The following is a 21,882-nucleotide window of genomic DNA, read 5'->3' as shown; positions in this document are numbered from 1 at the left end:
GAGAGGCAACCATCACATTCAGCATATCATTATTTTATCATTACTATAGTGGCACAATAAAACACAATAGATGGTTTAGAACTTATAGATATTAGATATTTTTTCCTTAAATTCTGTCTGAGTAATAAGTGTAGGTGGAGAAAAATCACATTTGGGAGCAGAGCTCAGGATATCACCTGCATTCTTAAGCCGCCTTTCCACTGTACATGACAAGTGACTAGGGCTGTGCAATTAATCAAAAATCCGATTTGATTTCGATTTTGGCTTCTAACGATTATGAAAAAGCATTAATCGAGATAAACGATTATTACATCATATACCGCCCCTTTTCCAGTTGTACACATTTGTTGCTCTGCAAAGCTCAGTTCTACGTGAACATTACTAAAACATGTACTGTAATGTAACGTTTGCAGCACGGGATGCGCATCATTCATTGATAAACTTTCGAATCATTCATGTTTAAAAGCGCAAACGAGACAGCATGCTTCTGTGTGTGGGAAACGAGTGGAGCACACACATCTAAAGCCATCTTTAATGGTCAAATACATGCACATTTGTGTCAGAGCGCGGTGTTTAGTAAATATTCATATTAACCCTCATTTGTGTAATAAACAAACATGTTGAGAATCAAAACATATGTGAAAGTGAAACCATATCAGAGCCGCAATATTCTTAAAGTGACAGCGCAATATTAGACAATCAAAAATATATATTGCTTAAAGGGGCTAATAATATTGACCTTAAAATAGGTCTCAAAATATTAAAAACTGGTTTTATTCTAGCCGAAATAAAACAAATATGCCTTTCTCCAGAATAAAAAATATTATAGGAAATACTGTGAAAAATTCCTCTGTTAAACATAATTTGGGAAATATTTATATATATATTAAAAAAAAATTCACAGGAGGGCGAATAATTTTGACTTTAACTGATAATCGTTTTGAATAATCGTGATTACAATTATGACCAAAATAATCGTGATTATAATTTTTTCCATAATCGAGCAGCCCTACAAGCGACTGACCGGAAGTCATTCATTTCCAATAGAGAGTAGTCCGGGAGCTGCGTGGAGTTCTGATCATTTTCGTATGCCAAAAATTTAGATCCAGGATTTGAAATTTTGGATTTGAGCTGCAAATACATTGAAATATTTGAACTCTTGCGACTAGACCGTATGTGACCAGTCGACCAGATGTGATATATTCCAGTGTTGTCCCAGTACTGTTTTCTGAATCAGAAAAAAAGTCTATATTAAAATAAACATTTCTATTCATAAATGTGTGACAAAAATATAATTTTCTCCACATTTCTTTAAAAAAATTTTGCGGTCTATGAGCTTCTAGTATTTATTCATTCAACTATGGTGAACGCAAAGAGAATAAAGGCTCTTGCTTTTGTACTTCAGAGACTGCGAGAACAGCTTCTCTCCCATGGTGCGCGACAGAACTGAAAATTCTGTGCAACTGCCACAAGGGGGCGTATTTCGACAGTCGTGTTCAAATGTCGTGTGCAGTGGAAAGGCGGCTTTAACCACTAATTTTGTGGCGGCATGTAATGGCGTGAGGTGCTTCATTAGATTAGAGAATTACTTGTCACGGATGCAAAGAGACTCTTTTTTTTTCATGGACTTGAGATGCACAATACATACATATTCTTGACTTTCATCTTAACGATGGAAAAGTAGTGCTTGTATTTCCAGTTTGCAAACGCTAAATGACTCCTGGTCATTTGTGTGTGTCACTGACTGTGCACGTGCTTGTGTGTGAACATCCGCACTACTCTGCCTCCGATAGGCAAATGATGGAAATGTACTATATCTAAGCCAATCATCACATTCTCGGTTACACCACGTTCACAGACACACCAATCATCATCGCTGGTTGGTTATGTTTCCCGGCCCAGCCTCGAACACACACTCACACACATACGCACCCCAGAGAAAGAGAGGTCTTATGGTCGAGATTGAAAACCACATGAAAACCGATTCAGTGTTCTTAATAATAGTAACGTGCATTTTATTGTCAGTAACAGTTACGGCATTGTAACGGGGGAAACAGTAATTCATTTGATTACTCGTTACTGAAAAAAGTATCGCTGTTAGTAACGCCATTTATTTATAGCACCATTATTCCCATCAGGGATTGGGAGTTACAATTTAAAGTGATAATTTATTTAATTGTATGAAATTATTTTAAGTGGTGAGCATTACAAAACAAAGACATCAAATAGAATATTACTGTTATATTTTATATAGTCATTAATATTACAATTTATGGAATATTGGTTTATAGGTAAATTTGTTTGGATTTTGTCTTTTGACTCAATATTATTTATTACAAATTATTTTTGCAATTAAAGTGCATTTTTTATTCAAATTTTATTTTTATATTTTCTTAAATTCATAATATAAACATTTGAATTTAGTTATATTTGTATATGTTTATATTTAAATAGTAAACATGTTTTTTTATTTTTTATTATTGTATTACAATTCATATTTCCCAGTGATGGGTTGCAGCTGGAAGGGCATCCGCTGCGTAAAACATGTGCTGGATAAGTTGGCGGTTCATCCCCAGATAAATAAAGAGACTAAGCCGAAAACAAAATGAATGAATTACAATTAATAAAATTGTGTTGTTTAAATGTTTTTGTTGCTGTTTTATTAAATTATTTAAAATTAAAATATAAAGTAATAAACATTTAAAATAGTATAGTCATTATTTGACCCCAGTATATTCAATGGAGCTTCTGTGCTAGCCTGCTGATTTTGACCGGCGCATGCGAGTAAAATGGCTTTTCGCCTCGTTTTATGCTTGAGCAACTAAATGAATGCCAAAGCCTATTTAACTGATTGCATTTTAATTGCGTTACAACATCCATGCTGTAAAAGGAACAGTATAAAATGGAAAAAATTCACATTAATTGTTCACCGGAAGTTTATCAGTATGGGAGGAAACACTAGCTAGGCATATACCCTATAGTTAAATAATATAGTCTAATATAATTAATAGCTTAAATCATAACAGCAATTTAATAATTAGATATTATAACATAAAACAATAACATAATTATTGTTCGATAAAATAGTTATTTCAACATAGGCTCATTCTGAAAACGTAGCCCTATATACATTTCTGGAGATCGCAATATATGTAGCCAGAAATACATATGGCTGCATTTTGTCTTTAGAATGAACGCCACAGGACGGTATGACGTCGTTCCATTTCGCGCTTACCAGCTGACTGTTTACCTCCATATGGACAGCTTTCCCGCTGTTACCAGTTTGTCTTGTTAGCTCGCCATGTACGTCTGCGGTCTTGAGATGCAGAGAGGAGTTTGGGTCTGGTGAAGAATGATTCCAGAAAGTGGGTAAGACAAAAACAGTATCCAAAAAATTAAATAAACAAGTAAATAACAGGGTGAGAATGTGGTCAAATCTGAAAACGTAGGAAAAACAGGCGAGGGCTTTTCTTTTTCTGTATTGCTTTTTAAAACTGTCGGTTGGGTTTAGGGAAGTGGGTAAGCTGGTCAATCTGTACTTTTGAAAACACTATTGGTTGGGTTTAGGGAAGGAGGAGGGTGGGTCAGTCAATCGGTGCAGATAGTCAGTCAGTCAGTCAACAGCCGCCTCTGGTGGATTTACACGGGAACAGCAGGTGCTCACTCGTGAAAGGAATTTGAGATCTAAAAGCATACACAGCAGCCTCTGGTGGATTCGCTACAACAAAATCTGCAAAAAACCTACCTCCTGAGACGTATTTGGCGCTCTCCAGAAATTTATATAGAGGTACGTTTTCAGAATAAGCTTGGGTTGAATTATTTGTTTGGAAGAAAAATTATTTATGTAATGTATCAAATTATATTTATTTAATATACACTGTGTTGGATAATTATTATTTATTAGTATTTTTAAATAAATATGCACTCTCCTGAAGCTTCTTTTTTCAACTCATTGATCAGCAACCCGATAGTACAGTAAAAAATACATCAATGTATTTTAACACTACAGAAAAGAGCACATATTAAGCAACATGTTAGTGTAAAGTTTCAAGTCAACAGTTTTGAATACACACAAAACAGAGAAACAGGCATTTGGTTTTGTAGGATCAGGAGAGGATAAGGGGGCCGTGAAGCCCCTCGAGCAAACTCAGCCATTGCCAACATGATTTAACTAATAGAGGATAAATGTTTAATGTGGCCCGTCAACAAATGAAGGCTGGGGGAAGGAGAGCAGAGAACAGGCGGCTGTCAAACGGAGACCAAATCTGAGATAAACACTGCTTATTCACTTCCATAACCCGAGGACAGACTATCATTAACATTCACGAGAAACACTGCTGGCTTCTTTACTTTTAATGAGGGAGAAGATGAGCAACGTTTAATGGGATCTAAAGACCTGTAGGCGTCATGTTATTTTATTTTATTTTATTTTATTATTTTAACAATGTCATTTTACTTATTGATGTATTTCCTATCAAACCATGCCTTTAATTTATTTTATTTTATTGTATTTTATTTTAACCTACAATAACATTTAATTTATTTATTCATTCATTCATTCATTTTCTTTTCGGCTAAGTTCCTTTATTAATACGGGGTCGCCACAGCGGAATGAACTGCTAACTTATCCAGCATGTTTTTATGCAGCGGATGCCCTTCCAGCTGCAACCCATCTCTGGGAAACATCCATACACACTCACTCACACTCATACACTACGGACAATTTAGCCTACCCAATTCACCTGTACCGAATGTCATGGAAACCCCAACTGACCCAGCCGAGGCTCGAACCAGCGATCTTCTTGCTGTGAGGCGACATCACTACCTACTGCGCCACTGCGTCGCCTTGATTTATTTATTTTTTTTTAATTAATTTTTTTATTATTATTTTATTTCATTAATTTTTTTTACATTTATGTTCTATTAAACCATGCCTTTTATTTATTTTATTTTATTTTAACAATGCCATTTGATTTATTTATTTATTTTCTATCAAACATGCCTTTAATTTATTTTATTGTGTTTTATTTTATATTTTTTTAACCAACAATGACATTTGATTTATTTATTTTCTGTCAGTCTATGCCTTTATTTTATTTTATTTTATTTTATTATTATTTTTTTTATGCAACAGTGACATTTGATTTATATATTTATTTTCTATCAAACATGCCTTTTTATTTTATTTTATTTAATGCAACAACGGCATTTGATTAATTTTTTTATCAAACCATGCCTTTATTTTATTTTATCCAACAAGGACATTTATTTATTTATTTATTTATTTATTTATTTATTTATTTATTTATTTTCTATCAAACCATGCCTCTATTTATTTATTTTCTATTAAACCATCTCTTTATGTTTTCAATGGAAAATCTTTTTATAATGTTGATGATAATAAGAATAATAATAATAATAATATAATAATAATAAAATAATTCCAAACAACAACAGTTATCTTAAATGAAAAAAGAAAGAAAAATGAATGAATAAATAAATAAATATTTAAAAAAAATTTATATCCATAGTGATATTTCAGTGATATTTATATTCAATTATTGATCATTTGAATTAGCAATATTATGTTTAATTAATTTATAACTTTTTTGTTTCATTTTTATGAACTTTTTACATCTGTATACATTCACCTTTTGTTTGTCATTGTAATCTTAAACTTCATTTATTTTAGTTGCTAAGGAAACATCTTTTAATATTGTAAATAATTATTTATTGTGTAAAGTAGTAGAAGTTTTTTATTACATTAAGCTTTTTTCTTATTTGGAATATAAGTAGATTGGCAAGACTGAAATAAATCAGTTATAACTCATAAAGTGCAACATTTAAGTTATTAAAATCAAAATTATCACTTTATATCACTTAATCAAATGTATCCAACAAAAATAGTTACTCAATAGAATTGTCCTTATCATTGAAATCTAATGAGTAATATACTCTAAATAAACATAATTATTCTCACCGTCTTATGAGCTTTTGTTCTGCATGCCACACATAGTCTATAATCTGTGCATACGGATCATGCGTTATTATTATTGTCCTGAATAAAGCTCATGATGTGCCAAATATTACACATGCGGGACTGTAAATAGCAGAGGCTTATAATTCAGTCGCTTGCTCATGAAATCATTGGCATTCATTAATTAAAGTTTAGCAATGACAAGGCTGATCCTGGATCTGGATGTGAAATGTGCTTGTGTCTGTTAGGGTCAAGAATAGATGAGAGTTTGACCACAGGCATTTACTGTCTGTCTGATTCTGACAGAACAAGAGCTGTTGAGCTTCTCTAAATGACTCCACCTGCTGGTGACTGCTCAAACTGATGATCCAGCATTTACCAGCACAGACCTATGTGATTAACAAACCTTTTTTGCCCAAATAATATATATATGTTTGTTTGTTTGTTTGTTGTGTGTTTTTTGTGTTTAATTGTATTATTGTATTTAAATGTTATTAAATTAAGTTTTGTTTAAATGTATTTTTGTTTGTTTTTATGATTGCAATTACATTTAATTTAATTCTGTTTTGCTTAGATGTATTTAATTTGATTTGATTTCAGTTCATGAAGCAGTGAAAATTTACCCATTAGTTTCTAGTTCTTGGTTGCTACTTGTGTTTTTCCAAAACATTGTGACTTTAATAGATTTAATGAAAGGAAAGGAAAACCCTATATAACAGATCATAGTGACTATGATTTACAGTGACATATATATATATATGAAAAAAATTATCAATAAATAAATAAATACATTTATTAATTTATTAAATTTTATTAATTTACTTTTATTTATTTTTATTAAATAAATAAATAAATAAATAAAAGTAATTACATGTTATTTTGAAAGTGGTCAATACACTTGTATTTTAGTATTTATTATTAATTATATTACATTTTTTATATGTTTTTAATTTTCACTATAATTTTAAGCTATATATATTATTTATTTATTTATTTTTATTTGTTATTCATTTATTAATGTTTTGGCTTAAAGTTTCTTTTGCTTACTCAACGTTTTCATTTTTGTCTAATTTTATGTAAAAAAATCTAATATTTGTTATTTTATTTTAATTACTGAATATTGGTAAACATTTTAGTTTTATTGTGATGTTTAAATTATATTTAATTTAAATGACATTTGATTTAATTAAATTTGTACTTTCATTTAAATTGTATTTATCCAATAATGAAAAGTCTATATTTTCTGTCAAAGCTGTACTTTATTTTTCAGTAGATTTTCAAAAAGAAAAAGAAAGAAAAGTTTTGTGAAAGTGGTCTGTACAGTGTTATTTTCCTATTATTATTATAATTATGTATAAATATTTACAGCTTTATTAGTATTTTTAGCTTTATTGTGTAGTTTTAGTATAACTTTTAGTAATAATTAACCTTTTTTTAATTTTCATTTAATATTGGCTTGTTTATTATCATGTAATATTTCAATTTTATTTATTTCAAACTTATTTCAACTATTAAAAACAACTGCAAAATTCAACTTTTTTTTTACCACATTAACTTTTAATGTTTTATTTATTATTAGGTGCATTTTTATGTGTTAAACCTCTGTGTGCTCATTTAAAAACATACTTAATTATTAATATACTGTATTATCTTTTTCCCATTTTGCAAAACCACACATTTTTATATTACATTTCATTAGTCCACAGCATGAATATTTCCCGGAATTCTCCTTATTCGGCACATTTACATTTGAACACACCATCCTCAAAACCTTCATTAAGGCCACCAAAGAGGTCATTTTATGCCCTCAGCCAGCAGTTCTGCCTCATCGCACAAATCATACATTCATATCAACCTCATGTACATTTGACTCACATTCTTGCATGCGTTTCTTTCATTGTTTCCACTTTCATTCACTTAGACTCTTTGAAATGTCATATGGAAACTAGAAATCTCAACCGGAACGGGTTTTATTAATGTGAGACACTGCAGGCAAAAAGCACCTAAGGCGTTTTGTTTTATAACATGTATCTTAAAGTGCTTCATGAGCATGAAAAATATTTGAAACAACATCAAAGTTTATAGTGTTTGTTAGTCCAGTGAAAAAAATAAGTAATACTTTAATTTAATTGTTTCATTATTAACTATTGGCTTATTATCTGCATATTATTATTATATCGGCTGTTAATTAGTACTTATAAAGTACATGATATTATTCTACATATCTAATAATACCTAACTTTTATATTAATAACTATAAATAAGCAGCAAATCAGGAGTTTATTGAGTTAAAAGTTATAGTTAATGGTAAAATTAGGTGTGATCAAAAAGAACAGTGTTTCTTTTATTGCACCATCAATTCACATGTACATTTCACATGTACGTTAGTCTCCGTTGCCGTGTCTCTCTCAATTGAATTCAATACAACTCAAAAGAGCTTTATTGGAATTGACTATTGCCAAAGTATTAATTTACAGTGATTATATAATGCATATATAGATACAGAAAAGATAAAAGACTAAAATGAGGATAAAAATATAATGAAAGAGATAGAAATGTTTTTAAAATGTAAGAAAATAAAATAAAATGCACTGTTACTGTACATTCATATGGTTTGCAATAATATTTATCTCTCCCTCTGTATATATATATATATATATATATATATATATATATATATATATATATATATATATATATATATATATATATATATATATATATATATATAAATTTAGTGAAAAAGATCTGATTTTTGTGACTGAGAGGATTTTGAATGACACTAGCTATACGTTTCCATCCACCTACTTTAATGCGCATTTTGGATACGTGGATAAAGAATTGGTTGATGGAAACTCCAAGATGTGCATAAATTTGGAAAATGCGCATAAAAAGCGTATGCGCATAACTGAGTAGGATAAACTTTTTATTTGATAAGAAAATATGCGCATCAAATACTTTTACCGAACAAATTCCAGAATGCGCATTAAAAAAGTCATGTGATTTTGTTATAAGAGATCATGTGATGATAAAAATGTGTGTGAATGGGCAAACCAGCAGGCTGAGCACTTTGTGAAGCATCTGAAATGTTGTTTTGGTCATTCTAAAACGCCTTAACGTTTCAGTATTTGTGTTATTATATTATTAACTACCTCCATAACTGTCAAGAGCATCTGTGCTCCACGTTTCACGCCTTCTAACGACACCATGTGTTCATTGCGTGTCGGCATACTGTCATCTGAAGCACAAGTGATTTATTAAGTGAAGAAAAGATTTACTCAGCTTCTCCTACCGCAGCAAATTCCATTTTCACTGTAGATATTTGGTGTGAGTTAATCAGGAAGTGACAATTTTGTTGTCTTTGACTTATAAGATGGAAACGCTGCTTTATTTGCATGTCTTTTATTCGATATTCCAGTTTTGCGCATAAATTGAATTCGCATTCTTGGATGGAAACATACCTATTATGTGTCAAATTTTACACACAAATTTACACATCTTAGTGCATCTGGAAAGTATTCATAGCGCTTCACTTTTTCAACATTTTTTATGTTACATATGTTACAGTATGTCATAAAAAGGCCGGCATGGTGGCTCAGTGGTTAGCACTGTTGCCTCATAGCAAGAAGGTCACTGGTTCAAGTCCCGGCTGGGCCAGTTGGCATTTCTGTGTGGAGTTTTGAATTGGCCGTAGTGAATGAGTTCGTGTGTGAATGTGTCTGGGTGTTTCCCAGTACTGGGTTGTGGCTGGAAGGGCATCCACTGCGTAAAACATATGCCGGAATAGTTGGCAGTTCATTCGGCTCTGGGGACCCCTGATATATAAGTTACTGAGCCGAAAGAAAATGAATGAATAAATGTCATAAAAATTTGTTTTGAATTGTTTTTAATTGTGATTCTGACCTCATCCAGCATTCAGATTTTTGAGCTAAAAATGTATGCAAATGAGCTCAAGATTAATCAAACAATGTCTCATTTGTATATTTAACATTTTAGAGAACTTTAATTGCAAAAGATGTTTGCAGTTCTTAATGTGATCAATCAATTAGGAAAGAATGGTTATAAATGTGAGTTAATATGTTTACTTTATTCACCTACAGTGTTTTTGACTTAAACTAATGTAAAATGGAGTAATGTCAGGCAGTTGTGTATTATAAAAACTGTCTCCCTTTGTTCTGTTAGTTGATTCTGGCATTAAGAAATGAGTGATGTCATCATGCGCTTGTGAAGTGTTCTAATATCCCGATGGTGTCCAGATGTTAAGGGGTTTTCTGTGAGTGTTCAGTCGTGTCCAGATTGAGGCGGTTGGAAGTGTTGCTGTGGTTCAGGCTGATGTTGAAGGGACACGTGGCTGCGGCGCTGCAGTTGATGCGTAATATGATGTGATGACAGATGACGTGTGTGATGCTGCATATCCACTTGCACACTTTCACCTCTCTAGGCACTTAAGACTTGATTTGTAGTAGTTTGTATCGTTAACTAAAATTTTATTCTAGAGAAAAGAGAAAATAAAGAAACAAGAGAAAACAAAAACCTATCATTTTATGATTAAAATTTAGTGAAATATGTTTAAAAATATGTTTAGCTAGCTACAAATGACTCCTTTATTTAATTTGATTTAATTTGATTTAATTTTATTTTATTTTATTAATCTAACTATGAAAATTCTATCATTATTTTCTGGAAAACTGTAAAACTTTGATTTATTTACTAATGGAAAATGTAAGAGCAATAATAATAGTTGTTTAATACAATAATATATAATAAATATATATATATACACACACATTCACCGGCGGGCTCCACATTTGCTCCAGGTGCTCCGGTTTCCCCCACAGTCTAAAGACATGCAGTACAGGTGAATTGGGTAGGCTAAATTGTCAGTAGTGTGTGAGTGAGTGTGTATGGATGTTTCCCAGAGATAGGTTGCGGCTGGAAGGGCATCCGCTGCGTAAAACATGTGCTGGATAAGTTGGCGGATCATTCTGCTGTGGCGACCCCGGATTAATAAAGGGACTAAGTCGAAAAGAAAATAAATGACTGAGTGAACATTCACCAGCCACTTTATTAGGTACACCTGTCCAACTGCTCGTTAACGCAAATTTCTAGTCAGCCAATCACATGGCAGCTACTCAATGCATTTAGGCATGTAGACATGGTCAAGACAATCTGCTGGAGTTCAAACTGAACATCAGAATGGGGAAGAAATGTGATTTAAGTGACTTTGAACATGGCATGTTGTTGGTGCCAGACGGGCTGGTCTGAGTATTTCAGAAACTGCTGATCTACTGGGATTTTCACGCAGAACCATCTCTAGGTTTTACAGAGAATGGTCAGAATAGGAGGAAATATCCAGTGAGTGGCAGTTCTGTGGGCGCAAATGCTTTGTTGATGCCAGAGGTCAGAGGAGAATGGCCAGACTGGTTCGATCTGATAGAAAGGAAACAGTAACTCAATTAACCACTCGTTTCAACAGAGGTATGCAGAAGAGCATCTCCGAACGTACAACACATCGAACCTTGAGGAAGATGGACTACAGCAGCAGAAGACCACACCGGGTGCCACTCCTCTTACCTAAGAACAAGAAACTGAGTATACAATTCACACAGGCTCACCAAAATTGGACAAAAGAAGATTGGAAAAACGTTCCCTGGTCTGATGAGTCTCGATTTCTGTTGCAACATTCAGATGGTAGGGGCAGAATTTTGCATCAACAACATGAAAGCATGGATCCATCCTGCCTTGTATCAACAGTTCAGACTGGTGGTGGTGATGTGGGGGATATTGTCTTTGGGCCCAGTAATACCAATTTAGCATCGTGTTAACGCCACAGCCTACCTGAGTACTGTTGCTGACCATGTCCATCCCTTTATAACCACAGTGTACTCATCTTCTGATGGCTACTTCCAGCAGGATAACGCGCCATGACATAAAGCTCAAATAATCTCAGACTGGTTTCTTGAACATGACAATGAGTTCACTGTACTCAAATGGCCTCCACAGTCACCAGAACTCAGTTCAATAGAGCACCTTTGGGATGTGGTGGAACGGGAGTTTCACATCATGGATGTGCAGCCGACAAATCTGCACCAACTGCGTGATGCTATAATGTCAATATTGACCAAAATCTCTGAGGAATATTTAAAGTACCTTGTTGAATCTATGCCACAAAGGATTAAGCAGTTCTGAAGGCAAAAGGTGGTCCAACCTGGTACTAGTAAGGTGTAAGGTGTATCGATGAGTGTATGTATGTATGTATATATGTATATATGTATATATGTATATATATATATATATATATATATGTATATATATATATATATATATATATATATATATATATATATATATATATATATATATATATATATATATATATATATATATATATATATATATATATATATATAAATTTTATTATTTATCATATTAATGATAATACAACAAAAATGGTCTATATAAACCAGGGCTTTCAATGACAAAATAAACAAATAATTAGTAATTAAATTAAAAAGTAATTAAATAATAAGAGTTTAATCTAATATTGTGTAATATTAATTTAGCTTTAGTTCATTTACCAAAATACACCAAAGTACACAATTATTTTCTCTTTGTGAAATCTTAAACAATAAAATTTTGCTAATATAACACATTCTCGTAATACTGATCAATTCTGTTTCACTGTAAAATAATAACAATAATTATTAAAAAATAATATTATTTTAATTAAACAAATAAAACAAATATTTTGATAATTTATTGTTCTGTAAAATAAAATAAAGCAATCTATCTCTATCTTCTGCATCATCAAGGTCTTTGTTAATAAAAAATATTTCCCAGATTCAATCTTTTCAGCCACATAAGCACTAAGCCCATGCTCTTCTATATTGTGTTTCCTCTGCAGGTTCGAAGGCGGTGGCGGAGTTGAGTAACGGGCTGTATGATCTGGGCTCTCCGGTGAGTGTCGGGCCCCTGCAGATCCTCCAGCTGGCAGAAGAGCTGAGGCTGGCACTCGAGCTGCAGGTCGGAGACGAGGAGCGACACTCGCTGCGCTCACAACTGCCCTGCTCCACCGCACACACACTCCTGCACTGGCTGGACAGAGGAGCGCTGAGCCAGGTCAGAGTCCTTCAAATAAACAAGATGTCTGGGCCAGTAATTCAAAATACTTGAGCTATTTTAAAAGCATACACAATTATGCTGATTGCGAGTTTGCTTAATCATAAAAAAATCTGTCAATTAACGGTTTCCGTATTTTGTAAAGTTATGTAAATGATCAAATAGTTAATGCTCATATTTATTTGTAATACTGGACAAAGTAAATTTGAGGGGAAACACTTTCGGAGAAGGGATGAATCAAATTACCCGATGATTCACTTTGATTCAGGTGAATGATTCACTGATCCAATTCACTGAAATTTACTAGACATACTGTAAAAACTATCTGTTAATTAATAGTTTCTGTATTTTGTGATTGACAAGTGTTTTTTGTTTATTCATGGTTGTAAATTGCATTATGGGACCTTGATCTCTGCTCTGTCGACTTTTAATTTAATAATGCATAAGAAATAATATATAGAGAAGTGTGTAAAATAACAAAAATAACTTTTTTCTGAATCTTGTGACCTAAAATGACCGATTTCGCTGCGGCTTTTCTTAAAATTTGCAGCAGTATTTGCAGCCTTCTTTTGTGTTGATTTGCTGTAAAAAAAAAAAAAAAAAAAAAAAAAAAGTTATACCACAGACAAAAGTCTTTATTATATATTTTCTTTAGTACTCCTAGACCCAAACGTCTGTGACTTAAATTTAAAGGATACTGTAGGTTTAAAAAAAAAATTTGTATCCATATATAAATTGTGTGTGCACAACAGCTTAAAGATCCAAATCCACTGAATCATTGCACAGGTAGTCTCTCATGAAGGCCATCCCAATAAAAAAATAAAAATGTTGTTGTGTGTACAGTTGAAGATAAAATTATGCACCCTTTTATTTACTTTTTGAAATATTTCCCAAATGATGTTTAACAGAGCAAATAATTTTTCACAGTATTTTCTATAATATTTTTTTCTTCTGGACAATTTTTATTATACTTATTTGTTTAATTTTGGCTAGAATAAAAACAGTTTTACATTTTTTAAAAACCATTTTAATGTCAATATTATTAGCCCCCTTAAGCAATATTTATTTATTCGATTGTCTCCAGAACAAACCATCATTTAACAATGGCTTGTCTAATTACTCTAACTTGCCTAATCAACATAATTAAGTCTTTAAAGCTTTAGTTAAGTCACTTTAAGCAAAATATTATTATCTTGAAAAATATCTAGTCCAATATTATGTGCTGTCATCATAGCAAACATAAAAGAAATCAGTTATTAGAACTACATGATAAGAAATGTGTTTAGAAATCTGCTTTCTCTTAAACAGAAATTGAGAGGAAAAGTTCAGAAGAGCTAATAATTCTGACTTCAGCTTCAGGTAAATAGAAACAGAAGGATCTGTGAAACAGCCGTGAATCAGGTGTGCGCAGCAGATTCAACAGATGACATCTAATCATAATCGAACTGAATTATGAGACCAGTGTAGATTCACACACCTATTATATATGTATTTACACATTTTCAGTTTAACATATTCATGTAAACAATCCCTTGAGTAGTTAAAATCACTATTAACTAAGAGCTGTTCACTTGAGAATCACTACAACTGAATCGCTGAGCACTGATTCACTGCAAAGACTCAAAGGAATGATTCCTTTGCAAACTCACTGACCCAAACCTTTTTAATGAGCTACTTTTATGTTGCTTGAAGAATCTTCAAAAACCAAAAAAATAGCCTACAGGTTTGGAACAACATGAGTCAATGATAATAATTATGATCATTTTCTGTGCCGAGTGAACTATCCCTTTAAGTAGAGACTCTTGGCTTTTAGAGGGTCGTTTCTCACGTGTCCCAGAGGCAGTTTCTGGCCCGGCGTTTGCCTGCGTATGCATGTATGTTCCTTGGATGTTTTTAAAAGAGTTGGGATCCCCTCTGAGACATTGACAGGGCTGTGCTTCCTGCCTCTTTCTCTCTTTTCCCTTCACAATCTTCCCTCCACAGTCATTTTCTGCTTTCTCTTCGCTTGCTCTTTTGATTTGCATTCAAATCTATTCGTCACCTTTAGCTCGGCTTCATCTCCTCCAGGGTAAGTGTTGGAATGACTAGATTAGATTAGTTTGTTGATCTGTAACCAGGCAATGCATGCAAACTCGCTCTCTCCGAATAGTGTTGTTTTTGTTTTGCTGGTATTTGTTATTGGCAAATAGATGTCACAAGATGTGCAAAAAAAAAGTTGCACATGATTCTCATCACCAGCCTGTGGTGATTTCTTGGTCCATAAACAGAGAAGATCTCAGAAAGTACAAAAGCAACCTGTTGGTGGAGCTCGGAGATCAGATAGAGGTCGGGATTTTGCAGGGTCTGACCATAAACAGTCACATTTGATGTTTTCAGACAAATTTACAGGCAAAATGCAGTAATTTCAATAGGAATCCAGGCCATTGGGAATTGGGAAGGTTTACTATTTTAGGTTTTTTAACAGATTCAGTTTAGTCATGTGGATTTATCGGTTTTGACAGTGGAAGGCTGTTAGATCTTCAATGTGTCTTTTGTGTTGTTTTTGTTATTCTCGACAATACTGATGATAGACAATGGATCATTTTTGCACTATTAATTTATCCAGCATTTATCCACTATTAATTTATCACCATTGACGACAGACAGCAGACCTTTTTAGGCCTTGAAATTCTTCCAAAATTTTACTTATGCCTCCCAACACTACTGACGATAGATTGTAGACCTTTATTGCGTTAAAACTTCTCCATCTTTTGCTAAAACTTTTCGACAATACTTCTGTTTTGCCCTTGAAATTATTCCAGAATTTTACTCATTTCCAACACTACTAAAGGTCTTTGCACACTGAAGTCCAAAATGTTCCAATGCGTTTTTTTCGTAGTAATATGCGAAAAATTTGTCACGTAAACAAACCTTGCACTCTGAGTCCGATACGTGTTAATTAATCCATTACGAAAAAATGCTAAAGATTTCGGAGTCAAGTTTTTTTTTTTGGTTCTCCTCTCTTTTCCAAAGTAGAAAAAGAAAGAGGAATAGGCTACATATTGTGTTCATCCAATGCTACATAGAGAGGAAGGAGAAATGAAATGTCTGAGCTGTGATAATCCCAAAATGCTAAGTTTATTTCAGAAAAGCAGTGGAATTTTGATACATTGCTCGTAATACTTATTTTCACATATTTACGTATGTAAACAAATCATGACCAGAGATGGGAAGTAACTATAGACATTATAATAGATAGTGGCCGCGTTGACGTATCGAAGCAACGACCTGAAGGAGAGAGGTGTCCCAGTCACTAAATCCAGCATATAGGGTTCTCTGTCAGGATTCTACCACTCCGGTCTTGTTAATTCTTGTTTTGGTGGCAGAGTCCAGACACTAGTCCTGTCATGTCTTGTATGATGTGCTCGGCTCGAGTTTTCTTGTCATTGTGTGAGCGCCGTCTTGGTCCGGACGTGCTCTGGATGCGCGCTCTTGTCCTAGTGTTTGTGTATGTACTGTCTGCAGCGTGGTGTTTCATTCTCAGCGTCTCAGTCCAGTTGGTTTCAATTTCGGTTGAAAAAATTGAACCCGGTTTGATTTATTTATTTATTTTCATTATTATTTTTTTATTATTATTATGGACGAACGTTTCGGATGCAGTGTGTCAATATGATTGACACAACATGGTCAAATCTATTTTTTAACGTGTCAAATCTAAGGACAAAAATTTCGGATTCAGTGTGCAACAATTCTCTCAATTTTGCTAATGTTTTTCGACTCAACTGATGAAAGACAACAGACCTTTTTTGCTCTTGTAATTTTTCCAAAACTTTACTAATGTTTTCCAAAACTATTGAGGATAGACAGTAGAACTTTTTTACATTGAAAATCTCTCCAACTTTTGTTTTATGCTTTTCGACACTACTGACAAAAAACAACAGATATTTTTTGCCCTTGGAGTTGTTCTAAAACTGTACTAATGCTTTCCGACACTATATGCAAACAATACTATGCAAACTCTACTGTGCACACTATACACAAAATATCTTTCAAAAATGTAATGCCTTAATGCTAACGCTAATGTTTTTGCTAATTCTTTCCATAGTTAATGTTGGAAGAGAATAGACCATTTATCCCCTTAAATTTTCTCGACAGTTTTGCTAATGCTTTGTTTTTCCCATTTTTCAGTAATTAGTTTTTTCTGTTCAGTTTGCTTTTATAGCTTGTTGTAACAACTAAGTTTACACAGTTGACTTAAAATTATGAGTTAAATGAACTTAATAAAGTTTGTTGTAACAATTACAAATGCATTTAAAAAGAAACCTAGAATGTCAGCACAAAGAAACTGTAATGACATTTATTATAACTTCAAGAAAAAAATTTCATTCAAGCACAAGTAAAGTTATACGTTCAATAAATTCATATTAAAACTCCTTGAAGCAACAGGATACAATATGTAAATTTAAACACCTCTGATTAAAAATCATGCCAAAAGTTAGAAATCAATCGTTATATATAAATTCTCAAACATCATTAAAATGAACCCTTTGAAATGTTTCTTCATCTATTCAACATTTTAAAGGCTTACACCAATTCATAACATTTTATATTGAAAACTGTTTACAACTGATTTTGTTCTCTGATGCTAAATTTACTGATATTCTATGCTCTGCAAAAGTTCATGGAGTAAGAAACAAACTCTTAAGTGTTCAGTGGATTTTGCTCACCCATGCTAAAACTTACTGATATTCATGTTGTTCTTTCAACTTTAAGGACTAAATTTCAATCCAATGTAATTAGTTACTTACTCTTAATGAAAAGAAGAAAAATTGTTTGATGAAAGCAACTTTAATGTAAGTGATTGTTTTTCTTGTTCTCGCATTACACTTTATATTACACAATTTATATCATAGAGTTAGATATAAAAACAGTCTGCTATGCCTGCTTTTCTTTCGTAAATCCACCAGAGGCCACTGTCAAACTCAACCGATAGTGCTTTCAAAAGCACTGATTGACCCGCCCACCACCTTCCCTAAACCCAACTGATAGTGTTTTGAAAAGCAATACAGAAAAAGAAAAGCCCTCTTGACCGCCAGATTTTTACCACGTTTTCAGATTTCACACTGTTATTTACTTGTTTATTGATTTATTGTCTTTTGTTTTTTTTTTTACCTGCCATCGAGGTCAACTCCTTTCTGCATCTCAAGTTCGCTGATGTACGCGGCAAGCCACTGGACAAACTGGTAACAGCTAAAAAGCCATCCACATGGACGTCAGCTGGTAGCGTGAAAAACAGAATCCGTTAAACTGCACCATAGCGTTCATTTTAAAGATGAAATGCAGCCAAATCTAGCTCTGGCTACATAATTCGCGCTCTCCAGAAATGTATAGTGGTTCTCAAACTGGGGGTCGTAGAATAATTTCAAGGGGTCGCGAGAGTGATTTCAAAATTGTGTAATTTTCAGCGATTATAATATATATTTTTCAGTATTACAAGTGAAAGCTAATATTTTCAGATTTGTTTAAAGATAGTACTGATTAGTATTTTTTTTTAAAAGTGAATGGAACACCATAACTGTGCAGCGAATAACTCGCTAGTTATAAAAAATGCATCTTTGCACTTGAAACGCAGCACTCAGGAACAGTTTAAAACAGTTGACATGTCAACTTGCTACAGTAAACAAAGCCCGCAATGCTTGCGAGCCTTCACGTTCTTCTTATTGGCCCACTGCTCTAGAACTGAACGCGAATGGATTGGTTAAAATCAGCTGTCAATCACTCAGTCAACGCCTTTTGCTTTCAGATGACTGGGAGAGCTACAACCACGAAAAAGTAACGCGCTGAAGATGAGAGAATGAAACAAAACTGACAGATTTTGTTGTAGAAACCACCTAAAGCAACAAAAAATGGCACATCTGATTACTGATCATGTGGTGAATATTAATCCACTATCTACACTTTTCAAAGAGTGAATAAAAGACTTCCAGTGGCTTCAAGTCCACTATGAAAATAACTTTAACATTCACTGTAAAGTCTGTGGGACGGAATTTTCAGGTACCTGTTTTCCCCGTCTACACATTTTAAGCACAAGAGATTCTGTTTAATCCTTTATTTAATCGCCAGATGAAGTCAGCCATGCAAGTGGCAGCTTTATGTAAATTTTAACACCACATACACCATCACTAAAGGGCTTGCACTGACTTAGATGAAACTAATATTGCAGCTCATGAAAAGACCGATATTGATATTAAAATGACGTGTGCAAATAATAAGGTATATGTCAAAAGCATCTGTGCAGTATCAGACACCACCCCGGAGAAGACAGAACAGTTAATGTATCGTTAACAGATTTATTCATGTCAAGCAGTGCATGTAGGGCCGGTGAGCGGTCCGTGTATCTTTTGGTCACTTAATTATTTTATAAAAATGTATTTTCTTGAGATAACAGGATTTTGTTGAGACATATTTTCCTCATGCATGCATATATATTTTTTTGCTTGTTAGGTTTGATTAGTGTTGATTTCAAATGCAGTAAATCTGTTTATATAAAACGTGTAGTAACGGTGCTCATAGTTGGTGGGTGTGACTAAATTTTGGCTGGTGCGCCTAAATTTTTTAAGTTAGGAGCACCAGTGCTACTAAGCAAAAATGTTAATTTCGAGCCCTATAATGTATAGTAAATATAGTTAAAATATTGTGAACAGCTTAAAATAAGTTATTTTTATTGTTTGTATATGCTTTGGTAGTGGGGGGTCGCGAGTTCTTGACAATCTTACATTGGGGGTTGCTGGCTTAAAAGTTTGAGAACCACTGGGCTAAACCACTACCATCCAATAAATCCCTAATAGTCAAATCAAATCTATCCCTCCCATTTTTGTTTTCACTCAGAATATGTACAGTATACATCACAAGGTCCATCACATCAGTCCTCATCAGGGATCAAACACGCATGATCCCTAATTACACCCGGTAAAAACAGCTCAGGAAATGCGATCAAGTCCCGATAGTGGGACGTTTGCATTGAAGCAGTACGCATTACTCTTTGTTCTCCCATGTTGAATCTGGCCTGTGTTTACATGCATATGAGGAATGTGTGCGGCAGCTGCAGGGACAAGATAAGAGAGCTTGTTCATCTCATGACCTGATCTGAGACCCTTCTGAGGCGCTGTAGGTAAAGCCTGTCTTTTTGATAGCATTAAAATGCGTCTACTCTCGTTTACGTATGCATGCGCATGTGTGTCTGCTGTGTCTCTGTCAGGATCAGAGACTCTGCCAGGTGCAGCTGAACTCCCCAAAGCTCTGGATAAGTTGATAATAAGACCCAATCGGCCCTGCTTGATCTTAGGGTGGAACTTCTAATAACACTCGATAGCTGACATAATCACAGCCTCGTTCACAAGTGTATGTTTTAGTTTTTGAAGTGCAAGAATGGAGAAAAACTTATCTGAGTGCAAAGTAACCAAGGCGTCATTTGTTGACTCCTTGTAGGACTTTAATGGTTTTGACAACAGTCCCCAGGGTGACTGTTTATACTGTCTTCATGCTGTACTTTGCAGTTCACAAAACATCCCATGATGCAAACAGGAAATACTCAGAGTGAGGCCGTACTAGAAGAGGGTGTAATGGGGAATGGCTCATGCTCAGGGCTGGTAATCATTATCAGTCCCATACTGGATGTTGTATGTTTTTTTTTTTGTACTTCTTTGAGGGAAAATATCGGGACAGTTAACTGTTGACTAACCTTATGCCATTCCAATGGTGCGTCCTAATTCGCATACTGTTTGTCCAAAATAGTATGCGAAAATAAAATGTGTGTCCCAAATCATGTGTTGAAATTAGTTTTACAAAGTTATCAAAATGGGCGGCATGGTGGCTCTGTTAGCACTGTAGCCTCACAGTAAGAAGGTCGCTGGCTTGAGTCCTGGCTGGGTCAGTTGGTATTTCTGTGTCGAGTAATAGTTGGCGGTTCATTCCACTGTGGCAACCCCTGATAAATAAGGGACTAAGCGAAAGGAAATTGAATGAATGAATGAAAGTTATCAAAATGGTCTACTATTTCCAACCCAGGGTCATTGGAAATATGTGCCCAGTGCTACATTTTTGACAAATATGTCAAAAATGTAGAACGAAATAGTACGTTCCATGCCGCAACACAAACTCACAATATGAAGCCATATGTACCACATGCACATATTTGTCGGTTCTCCAAAATGTAACCCTGGGAACATTTTCTTGAAGAGACTTTGTTGATTTTTTTTCAGGTACAATTTGACGTTTTGAATTTTCGAAATTCAAATACATTGGGCCCTATCTTACACCCAGCGCAATAAGGCACAAGACGTGCTTGGCATGATTTGTTGCTATTTTTAGACCGGCGCAACCCTAATTTTCATGTTTTGTGCCACGTTGTTTAAATAGCAAATCTGTGGTTTCCGCTACATTCACATTCAAAATTCATCCCGCCACGGCTACATAATCTCATTTAAAACATTCAGTCGTTTTTTTAAATAGCGGGTTATAATCGCACCAAAACGTATTAAAAGGTAAGTGAATTATAACAGCATAAACTTTTCTGTAATAGTAGTAGTGCTGTACTTTATTTGTTTAGCCCTTTAAGGTGGCATGCTGACTGACTGACTAACTGACAGGGCTGCGTGATGCATGAGGCCAGCAAACACTACATAGCTTTCAGTTATGACGAACACAGTTTCCATAATTACACTTTATTTATAGATAAGAGTCCATGGCTCTGCATACAATGACTTTATCTTGCTGGATTTTATAACCGTTTCACTTTACTTTAGGAC

General features: G+C 33.9%; 1 protein-coding gene across 7 annotated transcripts in view; it reads left to right on the top strand.

Moving 5' to 3' along the window:
• The window catches only part of ppfibp2b (PPFIA binding protein 2b), a 105,476-nt gene that overhangs the window by 20,949 nt on the left and 62,645 nt on the right, over nt 1-21,882 (top strand). For all 7 annotated transcript variants that reach the window (XM_056452417.1, XM_056452418.1, XM_056452420.1 and 4 more), the window contains one exon: nt 12,882-13,096. In XM_056452417.1, coding sequence (XP_056308392.1) covers nt 12,882-13,096 — 215 coding nt within the window. The remainder of the gene's footprint in view (nt 1-12,881; nt 13,097-21,882) is intronic.

Source organism: Danio aesculapii, chromosome 25, assembly GCF_903798145.1.
Source record: "Danio aesculapii chromosome 25, fDanAes4.1, whole genome shotgun sequence".
In the NCBI taxonomy this organism is placed as follows: domain Eukaryota; kingdom Metazoa; phylum Chordata; class Actinopteri; order Cypriniformes; family Danionidae; genus Danio; species Danio aesculapii.
Note: the sequence above shows the minus strand (reverse complement) of the source record. Positions and strands in the feature narration are given on the sequence as shown.